Here is a 15,781-nt window from a genome sequence, read left to right as displayed (position 1 = left end):
TTAAACCTAATCAAGGGCCAAACGAATTGTGAACGGAACCCCAACAGCGCGAGGACTGGGTCCGCCAGCGCCCCCTTGCGGTGCTCTGCACCAAGCCGCCACCTGGGAGAAGCGTCCCCGCGGTCCCATCGGCGAACGCTGGACACCACAAAGGACCCGAGCTGCCAGGGAAGGGGGCCCCTGGAGGGGATGTCGTCCGCGCCACCCCCCACCCATTTTTAGAGACGGACACTGGGCCCAGGGCGGGGAAGTAGTTCGTCCAGAAGGCCCCGGGAATGCGCTCCAGCGGCTCAGGGCGGCGGTCTGACGGCGGAGGCCTCGGGCGACCTGCGACCGGGCTGCGCTGGCACCTCAAGCAGTCCGTGCTGACTCACGGAAAGGGTGTCCCGGCGGCGGCATGGAAACGCCGGTGGGGATGCCGGGCCACGCGCGACCTCCGGCGGCGGAGCTACATCTAGAACCCGGATGGACGCACCGGCGCCGCGCCCCCGGGGGCTCGCCGCCCGGTACACGGCGCCCCCCAGCGGGCGCGAGGGACAAGTAACGCCGCGCGCTCCCGGGCCCGCCGCGCCCCCGGCCGCGCGCGCGCGCGCGCGGGTCCCGGGAGCCCAGCCCTCCGCGCGGGCAGGCGGGAACCCGAGTCCTCTGCGCCGCGGGGGCGTGGCTGGGGGCGTGGCTGGGGGCGGTGCGCTCCGAGTCCGCTAGCCGGCCGAGGTCCTGTTGCTGCTCTCGGAAGCCCCCGCGCCCGGAAGCCCCCAGGCTCGGTCCCGAGATGTCTGCCAGCAAGCGGGTGGCGAAGGTAAGGAGGTCGGGCGACCCCTCTCTCACGGCTCCTCTCGCCTCCCGTGACCTGCTCCTTGCATCCCTCCCCCGGCTTTCCGAGCGCGGTTATTTGTCCCTATTACCGCCGCTTGGCCCGGAGGAGGAGCAGGTCTTCGAGAGGGGCAGGAGATGGAGTCTGAGGAAGCGGGGGCGTATGGAGCGGAGCTGTCCCTGGCGCCCTGGGCTGCGCTGGGGATGCGGATGGTTCCTCCCGAATTGGTTTCGGTTTCTTTTCTCCTACAAGAAACTTGTGGTAATAATTGCTTGCTTGTCACTGAGGTGCTGGAAAGGTTCCAGGAGCCAGGCGCTCTGCTGGAGTGGAGGGGTTTAGGGACAGAGATAACCAGAACAAGGTCTTTGCCTTGGTGTAGCTCATGCCCCGCCCTTAGTTGGGTACCTGTGTTTCTAGAGTCCCGACCAGTATGGGGTGTTGAGTAGGAATCGGGAACAAAGTTCCCTGGGTATTCTCGGGGGGGAAAAGATGCCAAGGCGCAGCTGGCAGGTGTCCCGGAGTAGGTGGTGCGCACTCATTCCTTCTACAAATGTTGTCGAATGCCTATTATGTGCTGGCTCCTGTTCTAGGAAGTAGGGAAGCAGAGATGAGCAGAAATCCCCCCTCCCTTTGAGCTTTCTTTCCAGTTAGGGACACAATTTGAAATGAGGTCTGGAAGGATGGGAAGGTCAAATTCCCCAGGATATGGGAAAACCCAGGGTGTTTGAAGGGGTGTAGCCGGGAGGTGGGCACAGGTGGGGAAGGAAGAGAGGTCAGGTGAAATGGGTCTGACATGCCCCAGACTTTGACTCTCTTGGAAGTGCCCTTCCGGTATGCAGAGTGGGAGCAGGGTTAAGGGGGTGAAGAGGGCTGCCTTCTCCTCTCCGCCTTTGAGAGTTAGAGAGTCTCAGGTTGGAACACAGAGCAGGCTCAATCCAGAAGAACTGAAATCCAGAGGCTGGCAACAAAGTGGGGCAAAGGGTCTTTCTAGCCAAGTGGGAAAGATCTAGGAGCCGGTATTTATCACACTGGCACCACTAAGTGCCTGGCCATTTACGTTAGCTCATCAGATTCTCACAGCAACCCTGTGAGAGAAGCCGTATACCCCCATTTTACAGATGAGGAAGTGGAGGCTCAGAGAGAATAACTCTATTGTCCAGGGTCACCCAGTAAGGAGTGATGGGACTGGGATAGGAGTCCAGGTTGGTAGGGCTCCAACCTGCACACCCTTCCAGTGGCCTCTTTACTTTTATTTTCTATTTCTCTGAGTCAGGTGATTTCCTAATAGGCCTCAAGAAAGAGCTGAGTGTCCTAGGTTGGGTTTCACATCCTCAGGCTTGCAGAATCTTTTGGGAGATTTATAACATTTATAACAGAAAAGTCCCAAGGGGCACCTGGGTGGCTCAGTTGGTCGAGCATCCAACTTTGGCTCAGGTCACGATCTCGCGGTTCGTGAGTTTGAGCCTGATGTCGGGCTCTTTGCCGACAGCTCAGAGCCTGGATCCTGCTTTGGATTCTGTGTCTCCCTCTCTCTCTGCTCCTCCCCCACTCATGCTCTGTCTCTCTCTGTCTCTCAAAAATAAATAAACACTTAAAAATTAAAAAAAAAAAGAAATGAAATGTCCCAAATGATCTCAGTTATAGTAAAGTCAGGAAGGTGTCCATTCCACAGCTTCTCTGTTTGACCTAGAACTTCATTCTTGCCAAAGAGTCGATGATACTGGAGCTAGGACTCATGGTAGCAAATATGGAGTGAAAAATAAATGAGGGGTCTGAAGCGCCTGGGTGGCTCAGTTGGTTAAGCACCTGACTTTGGCTTAGGTCGTAATCTCAGGGCTCGTGAGTTTGAGCCCTATGTCAAGCTCTGTGCTGACAGCTCAGAGCCTGGAGCCTGCTTCAGAGTCTGTATCTCCCTCTCTCTCTGCCCCTTCCCCTGCTTGCACTCTGTCTCACTCTCAAAAATGAGTTTTTGAGAAAAAAAAAATTTTAGGGGCGCCTGGGTGGCGCAGTCGGTTAAGCGTCCGACTTCAGCCAGGTCACGATCTCGCGGTCTGTGAGTTCGAGCCCCACGTCAGGCTCTGGGCTGATGGCTCGGAGCCTGGAGCCTGTTTCCCATTCTGTGTCTCCCTCTCTCTCTGCCCCTCCCCCGTTCATGCTCTGTCTCTCGCTGTCCCAAAAATAAATAAACGCTGGAAAAAAAAAATTAAAAAAAAATTTTTAATATAATAAGTGAGGGATCAGAGACTCTGTGCAGAAGGCACAAGAAGCAGTTTTTTGTTATGAATAGAGAGTATGGGCTAAGCTAAGAGATAGGAGATGGGGCCAGGGTTGTGTTTATGTGTTGGGGGTTCAGAGAAAGTTCACGTGGTCCACAGTATGAAAAGCCCCTCCCAAACTGTGAACGTTTTGAGCCACCTTTGTTTATACCACAGTTTCCCAGCCTCGTTACTGTTGACATCTGGGGCTGGCTAATTCTTTGTAAGATGTTTGTCGGCATCCCTGGCCTCAACCCACTAGATGCTGGCATCACTCCCCCAATGTGTGACAACCAGAAATGTTCTAGGGGTGCCTGGTGGCTCAGTCGGTTAAGCGTTCCGACTCTTGATCTCAGCTCAGGTCTTTTTTTTTTTTTTTTAATTTATTTTTAAGAGAGAGAGAGAGAGCACAAGTGCACATGTGCATGAGTGGGGGAGGGGCAGGAGAGGGGGAGACAGAGAATCCCAAGCAGGCTCCGCAATGCCAACACAGCCTGACCGGGGGCTCCATCCCATGAACCATCAGATCATGGCCCCAATCAAAATCAAGAGTCAGATGCTTAACTGACTGAGCCACCCAGGTGCCTCATCAGCTCAGGTCTTGAGCTCAGAGTCATGAGTTCAAGCCCTGCATTGGGCTCTGCACTGGCTGTGAAGCCTACTTAAAAAAAAAAAAAAAAAAAAGGCCTAGGCATTGCCTAGTGTCCGCTGGGGGTGTGGGGTCAAACTGCCCCCAGTTGACAACCAATGGTTTATACCCATTTGCTGTTCCAGAGGCATATGACCTTGCCCTTGAATGTCTTCTTATCTGTTATTGTTATTGTTTTGTTTTCAAAGAAAAAAAAAAGTGTTGACCCCCGAAGAGGAGACGGGTTCCTTGGTCGATGTGTTTGAGAAGTTCTGCATGCTGTGGGCGCACAGCTTGGAGATTTGTGATGCACAATAGCACATTGAAGGCTCTGGGAAGTTCTGCAGTAAAGGAATCTGTTTAGCTTTGTGCTTTCCGATGTACTTGACCGTGGATCCCTTTTCCATCAATAACTATTGAGCTTGCATGGAACACACTGTATCTTTGCTCTGACCCGGACTCTGCCTTGGTGCCTGTCCCCTTCCCTGCATGGCCTGGCACAGTGGCGCCCTCTGCGAAACCTTCCCGCTCCCCTGTCCTCTTCCCTAGTATGTGTCCATACCTGTTATTCACATAGTCACATTCACCTTTCTGCCATCACTCCAGCAAAGTTCTCGAGGGCTGGGCCTTTCTTACTCAAGTGTCATTAGAGGATGCTCCGTAAAGGGCTGTAGGGAGAATCCGCTGATGTCTGGGTATCTGGGCTACCTCTCTAGGGGACGGGGTGAGTCACTCCTTGTCCCCTTGTTTCTCTGCGTGATGTGTTTCTCTGCTGCAGTCTGTCTGAACCGTCTTCCTTCCCCAGGCCTGGTCTGGAGGACTTTGTCTTTGCTGTCCACTCTGAGCACTGTAAGGGCCTGTCGTCATGCCAGACACGCAGTGCATGCTGTGAGGAGGGAGAGAGTTAGGACCTTTCAGGAAGACAGCAAGATGACAGAGGTCAGGTGGTATCTTGGTTTCAGGAGGAAAGGCTCTGAAGAGAGTTTACTCCCAAGTGGTAACATCTGGAAGCAGCGATCTGCACCTTCCTCCCACCCAGTACCTCCAGAGCTTGGTGAGCCTGAAGTCGGATAAGTCACTTAAAGCACATAGCGCTGTGCCTGACACATTCTGAGAGCTCAGTAGTTGAGGGCTCTGACTTCGCCAGCTTCTGCCCCTGAGGGTGTCCTTTTTGAAACTTGGGACAGCTCGCTGCTGGGACAGGGAGGTGGGGGGCTGAAGTAGGGGAGACCGGCAAGCTGCTCACTGATGCATCCCCTGCAGGAGCTGGAGAGTCTCCAGGCAAAGCTTCCTCGGTACCTACGGAACCTGTTCAGCCATGATGCCGATGTCCTGGTGTGGCACGCCCTCCTCCTGCCCGTGAGTGTCGCCGGGGATCATGGCCTTTGATTAGGGTGACAGGCCAAAGCCATGGGCAGGGAGGCTGAGGACTGGGTGAGAACTTCCCCTGTCGTGGAGTCCTTTTTGTAACTGGAGGTCAGTCGTTGGTAGAGGAGGTCTCTGGACTGATTGCTTCTGAGGTCACAGCAGACCAATGAAGAGGTTAAAAGATTTTTGGATCTGGTAGGAGAGCCTGTCCTCAAACCCGTAGGACAAGCCCACCCGGTGACAACCCGTCACCAAGCCCACCAAGAAGCTACAACAGACAAACAGCATCAAAAGAAGAAAGAAAAGATCTCTTGGACCTTTGTCGGAGGCTGGGGATAAAGTTCCTGTTCGTAGTTGGTAGAATTTGCTCCTTCAAACCCAAAATGTATTTTGTTTTCTTTTAAAGGTCATATTCCTGGGGTGCCTGGGTGGCTCAGTTGGTTGAGTGTCTGACTCTTGATTTCGGCTCAGGGCATGATCTCACGGTTTGTGGGTTTGAGCCTCACACAGGACTCTCTGCTGACAGTGCGGAGCCTGCTTGGGCTTCTCTGTCTCTCCCTCTCTCTCTGCCCCTCCTCTACGCACACTCTCTATCTCCAAATAAATAAGTAAATTTAAAAAAATTAATGTTTTTTTTAAATTGATAGTCTTTTTAAAAAATTTTGTTTAATGTGTATTTATTTTTGAGAGAGGGAGAGAGAGCATGAGTGGGCGGGGGGAGGAGAGAGAGACGGAGACACAGAATCCAAAGCAGCCTCCAGGCTCTGAGCTTCAGCACGGAGCCCGACGCGGGGCTCGAACTCACAAACCACGAGATCATGACCTGAGCCAAAGTTGGATGCTTAACCAACTGAGCCACCCAGGCGTCCCCCAGAAATGAATTTAAAGATCATATTTCAGACAACTATTTCTTTTTTATTCTAGCATAGTTAACCTACAGTGGTATATTAGTTCCAGGTGTACAATAATATAATGATAAGACAACTGTTGTTACATATGGCGACGTAGATAACTCATCTTTACCATTCTGATTTGTCTCCATTTATTAGATCTCTCTCAGTAAAATCTCCCCCTGAAAATAATATTCTAGTGGACCAATCTGAGTGCAGGATTTCTCTTTTATTATTAATAGACCGAAGATCTTTTCTATGGGAGAGTCATCTATACACCTTTAATTACATGGACATAAAAATTAAAACAGTGAAACTTGTCATTAGCTCTTTGGAAGATAAAAAGAACCATTCATTTGATTATTTAGGATTTGGTCTTTTTACTGACAATGCAATGGCCTGGATTGTGCCCTCTTCTCTTTCAACCGGCCTTTAGTCCTGAAAAATAGGGAAAGGCTTGACTCGGGGCAACATACGAACCTCGGTCGTGTCCAGTGGGCTGCTAGGTTGAAGCAATCCGTTTACCTGGCTTGGAGTGAGGACAGCTGCTCTGGGCCTCAGGGGCCAGAGGAAGAAGGTGCTAGAAGGTGCTCCAGGGACTGATTAGATGCCCCAGGGAGGCTAGCTCTGAGGTGGATGAGAGTAAAGGTGGAGGAGCGGTGAGAAGGCAGAAGGTGGGCGACAGGGACACCTGGGGGACGTCACATTTCAGAGAATACTGTGAAATCACAGTCGGCAAGACCAAGGTGGGGCGTCTTCTGGTCTGAGCACAATTCCAGCGTGTGGAGGGGTGTCTCTGCCCCACCTCCAAGCAATTCTTAGGACACCAGCTGGGTGTCCTACTATTAAAAACAATATTTTTAGAATTTTTAAAATGTTTTATTTATTTTTGAGAGAGAGACAGAGTATGAGCAGGGGAGGGGCAGAGAGAGAGGGGGAGACAGAAGCACGGAGCCCGATACAGGGCTGGAACCTGTGAACCACGAGATCATGACCTGAACCGAAGTTGGACGCTTCACCAACTGAGCCACCCAGGCGCCCTCCCAAAAACATGTTTTAATGCTTATTTATTTAAAGAGAGGCAGAGAGTGCGAACAGGGGAGGAGCAGAGAGAGAAGGAGAGAGAGAATCCCAAGCAAGTCCCGCACTGCAAGCACAGAGCCCAACTTGGAGCTTGAACCCACCAACTATGAGATCATGACCTGAGCTGAAATCAAGAGTCGGACGCTTAACCAGCTGAGTCACCCAGGCACCCCTGGATGTCCTGTGTCCTACTATTTAACTCACTTCTGACTCCATCTACCCTGGAGATAGCATCGGATCCCACAGATTAAAGGCTGGGTTCCAAATGACTGTCTCTTCTACACACCCTCCCCCTCCTCCCCTCAGATGTCAGTCCCAAGTCCCGGTTGCTTCTGACTGAATGGTTATAAATCAGAGGCTCCCATGACCCCTTCTTCAGGTTCACTTAATTTGCTAGGGCGGCTCACAGAACTCAGAAGCATTTTACTTGCTAGATTGCCAGTGCAAGATGGGGGAAGGGCGCGGGGCTTCCGAGCCCTCTCTGGAAACGCCATCTCCCCAAGCCAACACGCGTTCACCAGCCCAGAAGCTCTCTGAACCCTGCCCTTCTGGGTTTTCACAGAGGCTTTATTACATAAGCATGATTGATTAAATCTTTGGCCTTTGGTGACTGAACTCTAGCCCTTCTCCCCTCCAACCCTCTAACCCCCTGGTTGGTTCCCCCGACTATAGCCCCCCTCCTTAGGTGCTTCCAAAGCTACCTCATTAACATAACAAAAGACATTTCCGTCACTCTCAACACTTGGGATTGGGGGACCAAAGGCTGATGCAGAACAGCCAGCTAAGGGGGCCCAGAGGTGCCTGATGAAGCCGTAAAGGAGGAATGGTTGGAGGGCAGGGGAAGGAGAACCCAGACAGGTCTGTGGGATGAGCTGACAGATTGTCCCTTAAAAGCTCAGTCTCCGTATACATGCTCACCAAGGTGGCCCCACCTGTCACCTCTTATCACGGAAGCTGACAGTGGGATGAGCTTTTGAAAGCTAATAGTAAGAGTTGCCATTCATTACCCACTGTGGACCGAGCCCTGTTTCCAGGGCATTGCCTGAGCAGTCATACTGAGCCCTCTCAACCATTCCGTGAGGAAGACTGACATCTTTTTAGGGTTGGGGAAATGGAGGCTGAGGTGGTTGAGTAACTTGTCACACAGAAGGTCACACAGAATAAGGTGGCAGGATACTGACTTTCCTACGATTTACTAATGGCTAAAATAGGATCACTTTTGAGGTTGGAAAAAAGAATTCTAGGGCTCTTAGGATATTGACGCAGAACAAAATATGATTAGCTTCCAATTATCAGTGCTGCCAAAATGACATAATAATAGTAGTATAATATAATAGTATTAATATAATATATAATAATATAATATAATATAGTATAGTATAATATGATATGATATGATATAATATAATATAATATAATATAATATAATATAATATAATAGTGGATGCTGATAGTGGTGAGCTTTCATAATACTTTTATCCAATGGCAGTTTTGTTGGGACTAAAGTTCAATTCTCCACAGCTTCAGCAAAGAAGCCCCCTTCCAGTGAGACAGTTGGCCAACACCTATAAAACACCAACTCTTCTCTAAGCACTTAGCAATGAATTTTTTTTGTAAAAAAAAAAAAAAAAAAAAAAAGAATAAGGTGGCAGAGCTGGAAGAATAGCCGAGTGCTTTTTTTAAGCCCCAAACTCAGGGGCACCTGGGTGGCTCAGTTGGCTAAGTACCTGACTCTTGATCTCGGCTTGGGTCATGATCCCACAGTTGGTGAGATCAAGCCTCACATGGGGGTCTGCGCTGACAGTGGGGAGCCTGCTTGGGATTCTCTCTCTCTCTCCTCTCTCTCTGACTTTCGCGCGCGCTCTCTCTCTCTCTCAAATAAAGTAAACTTAAAAAAAAATAATGAAAAATAAACCAAAAGCTTAGAAGGAAATCAGACTTTCTCAGCTGACCCTAAGGTATAGTATGAAAGCCCTCGGGGTGGCCCAGCTTCTTCATTTTACAGATGAGGATCCCGATTCCTGGAGGAGCTCAAAGCCACATGGTGGGCTTGAGGCAGAGCTGGGGTGGGCTCCCAGGGCCTTCAAGTCCAAGGCTCCTCTGTCAAGACCCAGGAAGCCCAGCATGCAACCCTGCAGACAGGACACGTGGACATTCTCCCGTCCTTTTCTGAGGCCTCATGCTCGGCTCTGTCTCCACTGCACAGGCCTTGGTCTCTTATCATCAAGAATGAAAAGCTGAGCCATTTTCCTTACCTGCCCTATACAGTTGCCCCATCTCTTATCTCAGACACACCCAAGACCCCTATGGCTCCCCTTTGCCCTCTGCTAACTAAGAGGAGTTCTCTTAAGACTTTGACTGTGGGCTTACATCCATGTGTCCTTGTCCTGTCTTCTCAGTAACGAAGGCTCTGAAAGGATCTGGAGCTTTGGAAGCAGCCGGAAGCCCCTGGACTCTGTGCTGGGGTCACCCGAGTTCTGGGGCTCCCCCCTTCTAGGGGTGTAGACTAGTGCTCACATGTGGAGACATAGAGTTGGCAATTCTGGGTTCCCCTCCAGCACTCCACTGGGGCCCTGGGCAAGTTACAAGACATTGAACTTGAGCTTCCTCATCTGAAAATGTAGATGCTAATAGTGGTGAGTTTTCATAATACCTACTGTATTACCTACTGACACACAGATAGTGCTTTCCATGTGCTGTTCTAAGCCCTTAACATAAATTAACTCATTTAGTTCTCACATAAGCTGTATGAAGAAGCCTATTATTGTCATAGGGAAGCACAGAGGTTAAGTTACTTGCCTAAGGTCACACAGCTAGAGTGGCAGAGCCAATATTCATACCGTGGCTCCAAAGTCCATGGAACCCCTGCCCTCTGCTGCATGGACTAATGTTTGTCAAGCTCTTAACACAAGGTGGCACAGAATAGGCACCCAGGAAAGTTTTTCAGGTTGCTCGAAGTCTGGAGGGTCTTCTACTGGCCCCTGGCTACCCCTAACCCCCAGTCACTCCAGCCCCCGAGTTCGTTCTTTCTGTAAAATTTTTTTATTATGGTAAAGTACACAATAACAATATTTACCCTTTTTATGTTTACAGTTCAGGGGCACTAACCCCATTGCATTGTTGTGCAACTGTCCCCATCACCCGCCTCCAGAACGTTTTCATCTTCTCCTTCCGAAACTCTGTACCCATGAAACACTGACTCCCCATTCCCTCTCCCCCTGCCCCGCCCCATCACCTGGCATCTCATTTTCTATTTTATGGCTGTGAATCTGACTATTCTGGGTACCTCACGTAAGTGGAGTCATACAGTATTTGTTCTTTTTCTCTAGCTTGTTTCACTTAGCATAATGTCTTCAAAGTTCATCCATGTTGGGGCACACGTCAGAATTCCATTCCTTTTTAAGGGTGAATAATATTCCATTGTACATGTATGCCACATTTTGTTTCTGCATTCATCCATCAGTGAGTATTTGGGTTGTTAGCATGGATCCCGTGCTAATTCTGTGTTTGGATTTTTTTTTTAATTTTTTAATCCATTTGAGAGAGAAAGACAGAGCATGAGGAGGGGAGGGACAGAGAGAGGGGGAGACACAGGATCCGAAGCAGGCTGCAGGCTCTGAGCTGTCAACAGAGCCCGACTCGGGGCTCGAACCCACGAACCATGAGATCATGACCTGAGCCGAAGTCGGATGCTTAACCGATTGAGCCACCCAGGCGCCCCCTCTATGTTTAGATTTTTGAGGAATTGCCATACGTTTTTCCACAGTGGCTGCACCGTTTTACATTCCCAAGCCCCTGACTTCTTATGATCCCCTCATTTTCTCCATTCTGCCCCCCCCCCCCCAGTAATGATTTCTCCCATGCTTCATTCTTCTATTGCATTCTTCTTTTGCAACATGAAGACGTTGAAGCCGAGATGGCCATTTGAGGCGTCATGGACGGACCTTGAAGGCATTATGCTAAGTGAAATGAGTCAGGGAGAGAAAGACAAATTCTCTATGAACTCATCTATAGATGGAATTTTTAAAAGTTTATTTGTTTATTTTTTTTAATGTTTATTAATTTTTGAGACAGAGGCAGAGCATGAACAGGGGAGGGGCAGAGAGAGAGGGAGACACAAAATCCGAAACAGGCTCCAGGTTCCGAGCTGTCAGCACAGAGCCCGACGCAGGGCTCGAACTCATGGACCGTGAGATCATGACCTGAGCTGAAGTTGGACGCTTAACCGACCGAGCCACCCAGGCGCCCCTGTTTGTTTGTTTAGAGAGCAGGGGAAGGGCAGAGAGAGAGGGAGAGAGAGAGAGAGAGAGAGAGAGAGAGAGAGAATCCCAAGCAGGCTCTGCACTGTCAGCACAGAGCAGGATGTGGGGCTCAAACTCATGAACCATGCAGTCATGACCTGAGGCGAAACCAAGAGTTGGATGCTTAACCGACTGAGCCACCCGGGCGCCCCATCTTTTCTTTTTAATTGTATCTGTGTGAGAAGACGGACGTTCGCTGAGCCCACGGTGGTAGTCATTTTACCATCCACTTACACCATCGTGTTTGTTGATTCTTTTTCAATAGAAATGGACAGAAATTAATTATCCAGTGGAAAAAAAAAAGAGCTGAGATAGTCCTAGTCAAATGTGACCCCGTTTTCGAACGAGGAAGCTGAGGCCCAAAGGTGGGAGGTGGCTGGCCCACAGTTGTTGCACAGAAAGAGCCAGGGTGGGACTTTTGTGGCTCCCAGGCCAGTGTTCTTTTGTGACTCCACTAATCCGCGGCTCAGTTGCCCAGTGAGTACAGGAGCCACCCGTGTCCGTTCATGGTCCCACCTGGGCGTGCCACAGAGGACTCCTTAGAGTCCAGGGGCGAGGCCATGAGAGGGGCCGCCAGACCAAGGCCCCGGGAGGAAAACGGCTTTTCAGAGCAGACGTGTGCTGGAACAGAGCTTCACCCCTTCTCTTGTGCAGGAGAAGCCACCCTACAACCTCAAGGCTTTCCACCTGCGCATCAACTTCCCTGAGGACTATCCGTTCAAGCCCCCTACGGTGACATTCACCACCAGGATCTACCACCCCAACGTGGGCCACAATGGAGAGGTTTGCCTGCCCATCATCAGCAAGGAGAACTGGAGTCCTTACACCAAGACCTGCCAAGGTGGGGCTGGGCCTCGCCTAATGGGAGGGTCTGATCCTGGAGGAGAGGTGATGGGACTGATTTTGAATCAGAAAACACCCCAAAGAGGGGAGATAAAAATGGCGGGTCTCAGCTGAGCCTGTCTTCAGATAGAAGGGATGCATCCTGAGATCCTGGGCCTGCTGACCTGGTCCTGCCTCGGCTTTCTACCTGGGCAGGTGGGACAGAGCAGCATGGCCACGGGTCTGGGAGGGACGGGCTCTGTTGCTCTGTCTGCGGACCTTGCCGAGGTCTGCTCCTTCGCAGGCTCAGAGCCCTAAATGACAGTGGAGGGGATTGGCCCAGTAATGGCAGTACGTGTGGATTAAACGCTTTCCGCCCTGTGCTAGGAGCTTCACACACCACCTTCATCCAGTCCCCCAGCAGCCCCATACGGAGTGCTCGCATTGCCCATTGCATAGATGAGCACAGTGAGTCCTGTAGTAAGTGAAGCACTGGCCTGTGGTCGTCCCGCTGTCAGGTGGCAGAGCTGGGACTCACACTGGGCTTGGCTGACTCTAGACCAGCACTACCCCACAGAACTTTCTATAGTGATGGAAATGATCCATGGCTACCCTGTCCACTTCCCTAGCCTCTGTGACAGGTGGCGATGGAGCACCTGAAGTGTGGTCCTGCGACTGACCTGAATTCCTGATTGCAGTTCATTTTAATTCCTTTCAATTTAGAGATCTGCATGTGGCTAGTGGCTACCATATTGGGACAGTGCATTTCTATAGAGTCCGTGAGCATCATCGGTGCGTGAACCAACTCAGGAATTCTTTTTTTGTTGTTTTTTTAGTGTTTATTTAAATTTTTTTTAACATTTATTCATTTTTTTTTTTTAATTTTTTTTTTTTCAACGTTTATTTATTTTTGGGACAGAGAGAGACAGAGCTTGAACGGGGGAGGGGCAGAGAGAGAGGGAGACACAGAATCGGAAACAGGCTCCAGGCTCTGAGCCATCAGCTCAGAGCCTGACGCGGGGCTCGAACTCCCGGACCGCGAGATCGTGACCTGGCTGAAGTCGGACGCTTAACCGACTGCGCCACCCAGGCGCCCCAACATTTATTCATTTTTGAGAGACAGAAACAGAACATGAGTGGGGGAGGGGCAGAGAGAGAGAGACACACAGAATCTGAAGCAGGCTCCAGGCTCTGAGCTGTCAGCACAGAGCCCGATGTGGGGCTCGAACCCACGAACCGTGAGATCATAACCAGAGCCGAAGTTGGACGGTTAACCAACTGAGCCACTCAGGTGCCCCTGGACCAGCTCAGGAGTTCTTAGCCTTAGAAACAAGGTCCCGGGGGGCGGGGGGTGGGGGAAGGGGAGGAGGAGTGGTCCTTGGGTGAGCTTCGGGGGGTCTGTGCAGCACTCTTAACTTAGAACTGCACGTTGGCGTGTATTCACACGTGCATGTGCCTCGAGAGATGGCCCACCGCCTTCTCCTGGTTCCCAGAGCCATCCGTGAAAGGTTAGGAGCCACGGGGCAATAGCACTTTATAGTCTGGAGCCTCAGAACCCCTTTTCCCAAATAAAAGTTGATTTATTTGGAATCCTTTTAAAAAATTTTTTTTATTCCATTTATTTTGAGAGAGAAAGAGAGCAAGCAGAGGAGAGGCAGAGAGGGAGAGAGAGAATCCCAAGCGGGCGACATACTGTCAGCGTGGAGCCCGACTTAGGGCTATTTGGAATCTTAACATCAAACAGAAAAACGGCTCTTGTTGGAAACAGAAACCCCATTTATCTCATTGACCTCCACGATGAGACGTTTCTATGAAGCCATGGAACATGGTTTGAAAAGCACTGACATAGCCAGACAGGGCTTTGGGCACCGTCAGTGAGGAATGAGGGGCTTTTAACTTGGTTGTAATGTCATCATCCTAAGAAATCGACCTCCTTGGGGTCCCCCACGGACTGAGCGTGGAGGTGCCAGGGGATCTGGGAGGGGGCTGCCATCGCCTCCTTCCCAGGATTTTTCTCTCCGTCCTGATGTCCTGACCTGGCTTCTCTCCCCAGTCTTGGAGGCCCTCAACGTGCTGGTGAACAGACCAGACCTGGGGCAGCCGGTCCGGTTGGAGCTCGCAGACCTACTGAAGCAGGATCCGGAGCTGTTCCACAGGGAGGCCAGGGAGTTCACCCTCAAGTATGGAGTCGACCGGCCCTCCTAACTGGTTCTGACCCCTCTCTTTGCCGGATCCTCTCTGTGTGACGGGCGGACATTTCATGGAAGCTGTGGGGGGCTGGGGCGGGGGGGGGCGGTGCGGCTGGAGCCTCCTCTCATTTGTTCCATGTTTTCCTTCTTAAGTAGCTAGTCATTAGCCTGTGTGTGTGTGTGTGTGTGTGTGTGGCATGGACCCATTCCCACGTTCACCTGGCCACAGTGTGCTTTTCCTGCTCTTTCTCTGCCCCAGAGGCAGACGAGTTCACGTTTGTGCAATTACAGGCCAGCTCTCCAGGGCTCCGTGGTCTCACAGACACAGGTCGCCTTCAGGCCAGCTGGCAGGAAATGAGCCCAGGAGCCGCCTCGCATCCCCCTAGGGCCCAGGCAGAGGGGCAGAGGGGATGTGAGGAGTATGGAGGGGGGGCAGGGCACTTGGAGAGAATCATATTTACACTTGAGTGATTTGTTTATTGAGTATTTGAAGTCAGCCAGACTGCTAATAGGTACTTCATGTCTAGATTTATGCGCGAAACCTTTCCTTTCCCCTGATGAATCATGAAGTGAAGAATCTAATCTCTATCCAGAAATCTGACTATGTGGTTTTTTTTATAGTGTGATATTTTTTAATGTTTATTTTGAGAGGCGGGGAGGGGCAGAGGGAGAAGGTGACAGAGATCTGAGGCTCTGTGCTGACAGCAGAGAGCCCGAAGTGGGGCTTTGAACTCACAAACTGTGACATCGTTGAGCTGGCCCGAAGTCAGGCACTTAACTGACTGAGCCGCCCAGGCGTCCCTCAGGCGTCCCTGACTATATGGTTTGTGTTTTTAAAATTTTTTAAATTTGAGACAGAGAGAGGGTGAGAGAGAGAATGGAGGAGGTGCAGAGAGAGAGAGAGGGACAGAGGATCTGAAGCGGGCTCTGCACGGACAGCAGAGAGCCCGATGCAGGGCTTGAACTCACGAACTGCAAGATCACGACCTGAACCAAAGTCGGATGCTCAGCCGACTGAGCCACTCAGGCGCCCCACATGCAATCCCATTATGTTACCAGTTTCTGGGGGCCAGGCTTCAGCCTGGGAGGAAGCCCTCCAGCTTCCAGTCCGGGATGACCACAGAGACCATCTGCTTGTCCAGCCATTAAAGTCACAGATGAATTTGGAGACCGGCTGGGTGTTTATTGAGAGGGTGGTGTGGTTTCCTCAGGAGAAGGTGAGGCGGAGGGTTAGCTCCATCTCCGCAAAGCTGTGGCCCTGTTCCCCAGAACTGGTGGCTCTCTGGGCTTCGAGCTTCACGTAACCCCAAACACTGTGGGCAAAGCTGGCCATGAGGGACTAGGCTGTCAACATGCCCCCACTTTACAGATGAGGCAACTGAGGCCCAGAGTGCTTCAGTGGGTTCCCGGGTCTGCTCTGCCAATCAGGGC

At 51.2% G+C, this 15,781-nt stretch overlaps 1 protein-coding gene across 2 annotated transcripts; it reads left to right on the top strand.

Moving 5' to 3' along the window:
- The first annotated feature begins 658 nt into the window (after positions 1-658).
- On the top strand, positions 659-14,946 carry UBE2L6 (ubiquitin conjugating enzyme E2 L6). 2 transcript variants are annotated; one of them, XM_043581169.1, is made up of 4 exons: positions 668-799; positions 4,961-5,056; positions 11,994-12,180; positions 14,215-14,946. In XM_043581169.1, the coding sequence occupies exons 1-4, from the start codon at positions 773-775 to the stop codon at positions 14,364-14,366; spliced, it is 462 nt and encodes a 153-aa protein (XP_043437104.1). In that variant the 5' UTR covers positions 668-772; the 3' UTR covers positions 14,367-14,946. The 2 variants fall into 2 exon arrangements, with proteins under 2 accessions (XP_043437106.1, XP_043437104.1); XM_043581171.1 differs by lacking the exon at positions 4,961-5,056 and having other exon boundaries at positions 659-799.
- Positions 14,947-15,781: the final 835 nt, after the last annotated feature.

The sequence above is a fragment of the Prionailurus bengalensis genome, chromosome D1 (assembly GCF_016509475.1).
Source record: "Prionailurus bengalensis isolate Pbe53 chromosome D1, Fcat_Pben_1.1_paternal_pri, whole genome shotgun sequence".
Classification (NCBI taxonomy): domain Eukaryota; kingdom Metazoa; phylum Chordata; class Mammalia; order Carnivora; family Felidae; genus Prionailurus; species Prionailurus bengalensis.
The sequence above is the reverse complement of the archived record's forward strand: the minus strand, read 5'-3'. Positions and strand labels throughout refer to the sequence as shown.

Excerpts from the sequence above, each read along its gene's own strand:
- UBE2L6 (XM_043581169.1), top strand. The coding sequence starts at position 773 with ATGTCTGCCAGCAAGCGGGTGGCGAAG. Across the intron at positions 5,057-11,993 it reads GGCACGCCCTCCTCCTGCCC|GAGAAGCCACCCTACAACCT; the intron begins GTGAGTGTCGCC and ends TCTCTTGTGCAG. Across the intron at positions 12,181-14,214 it reads TTACACCAAGACCTGCCAAG|TCTTGGAGGCCCTCAACGTG; the intron begins GTGGGGCTGGGC and ends TTCTCTCCCCAG.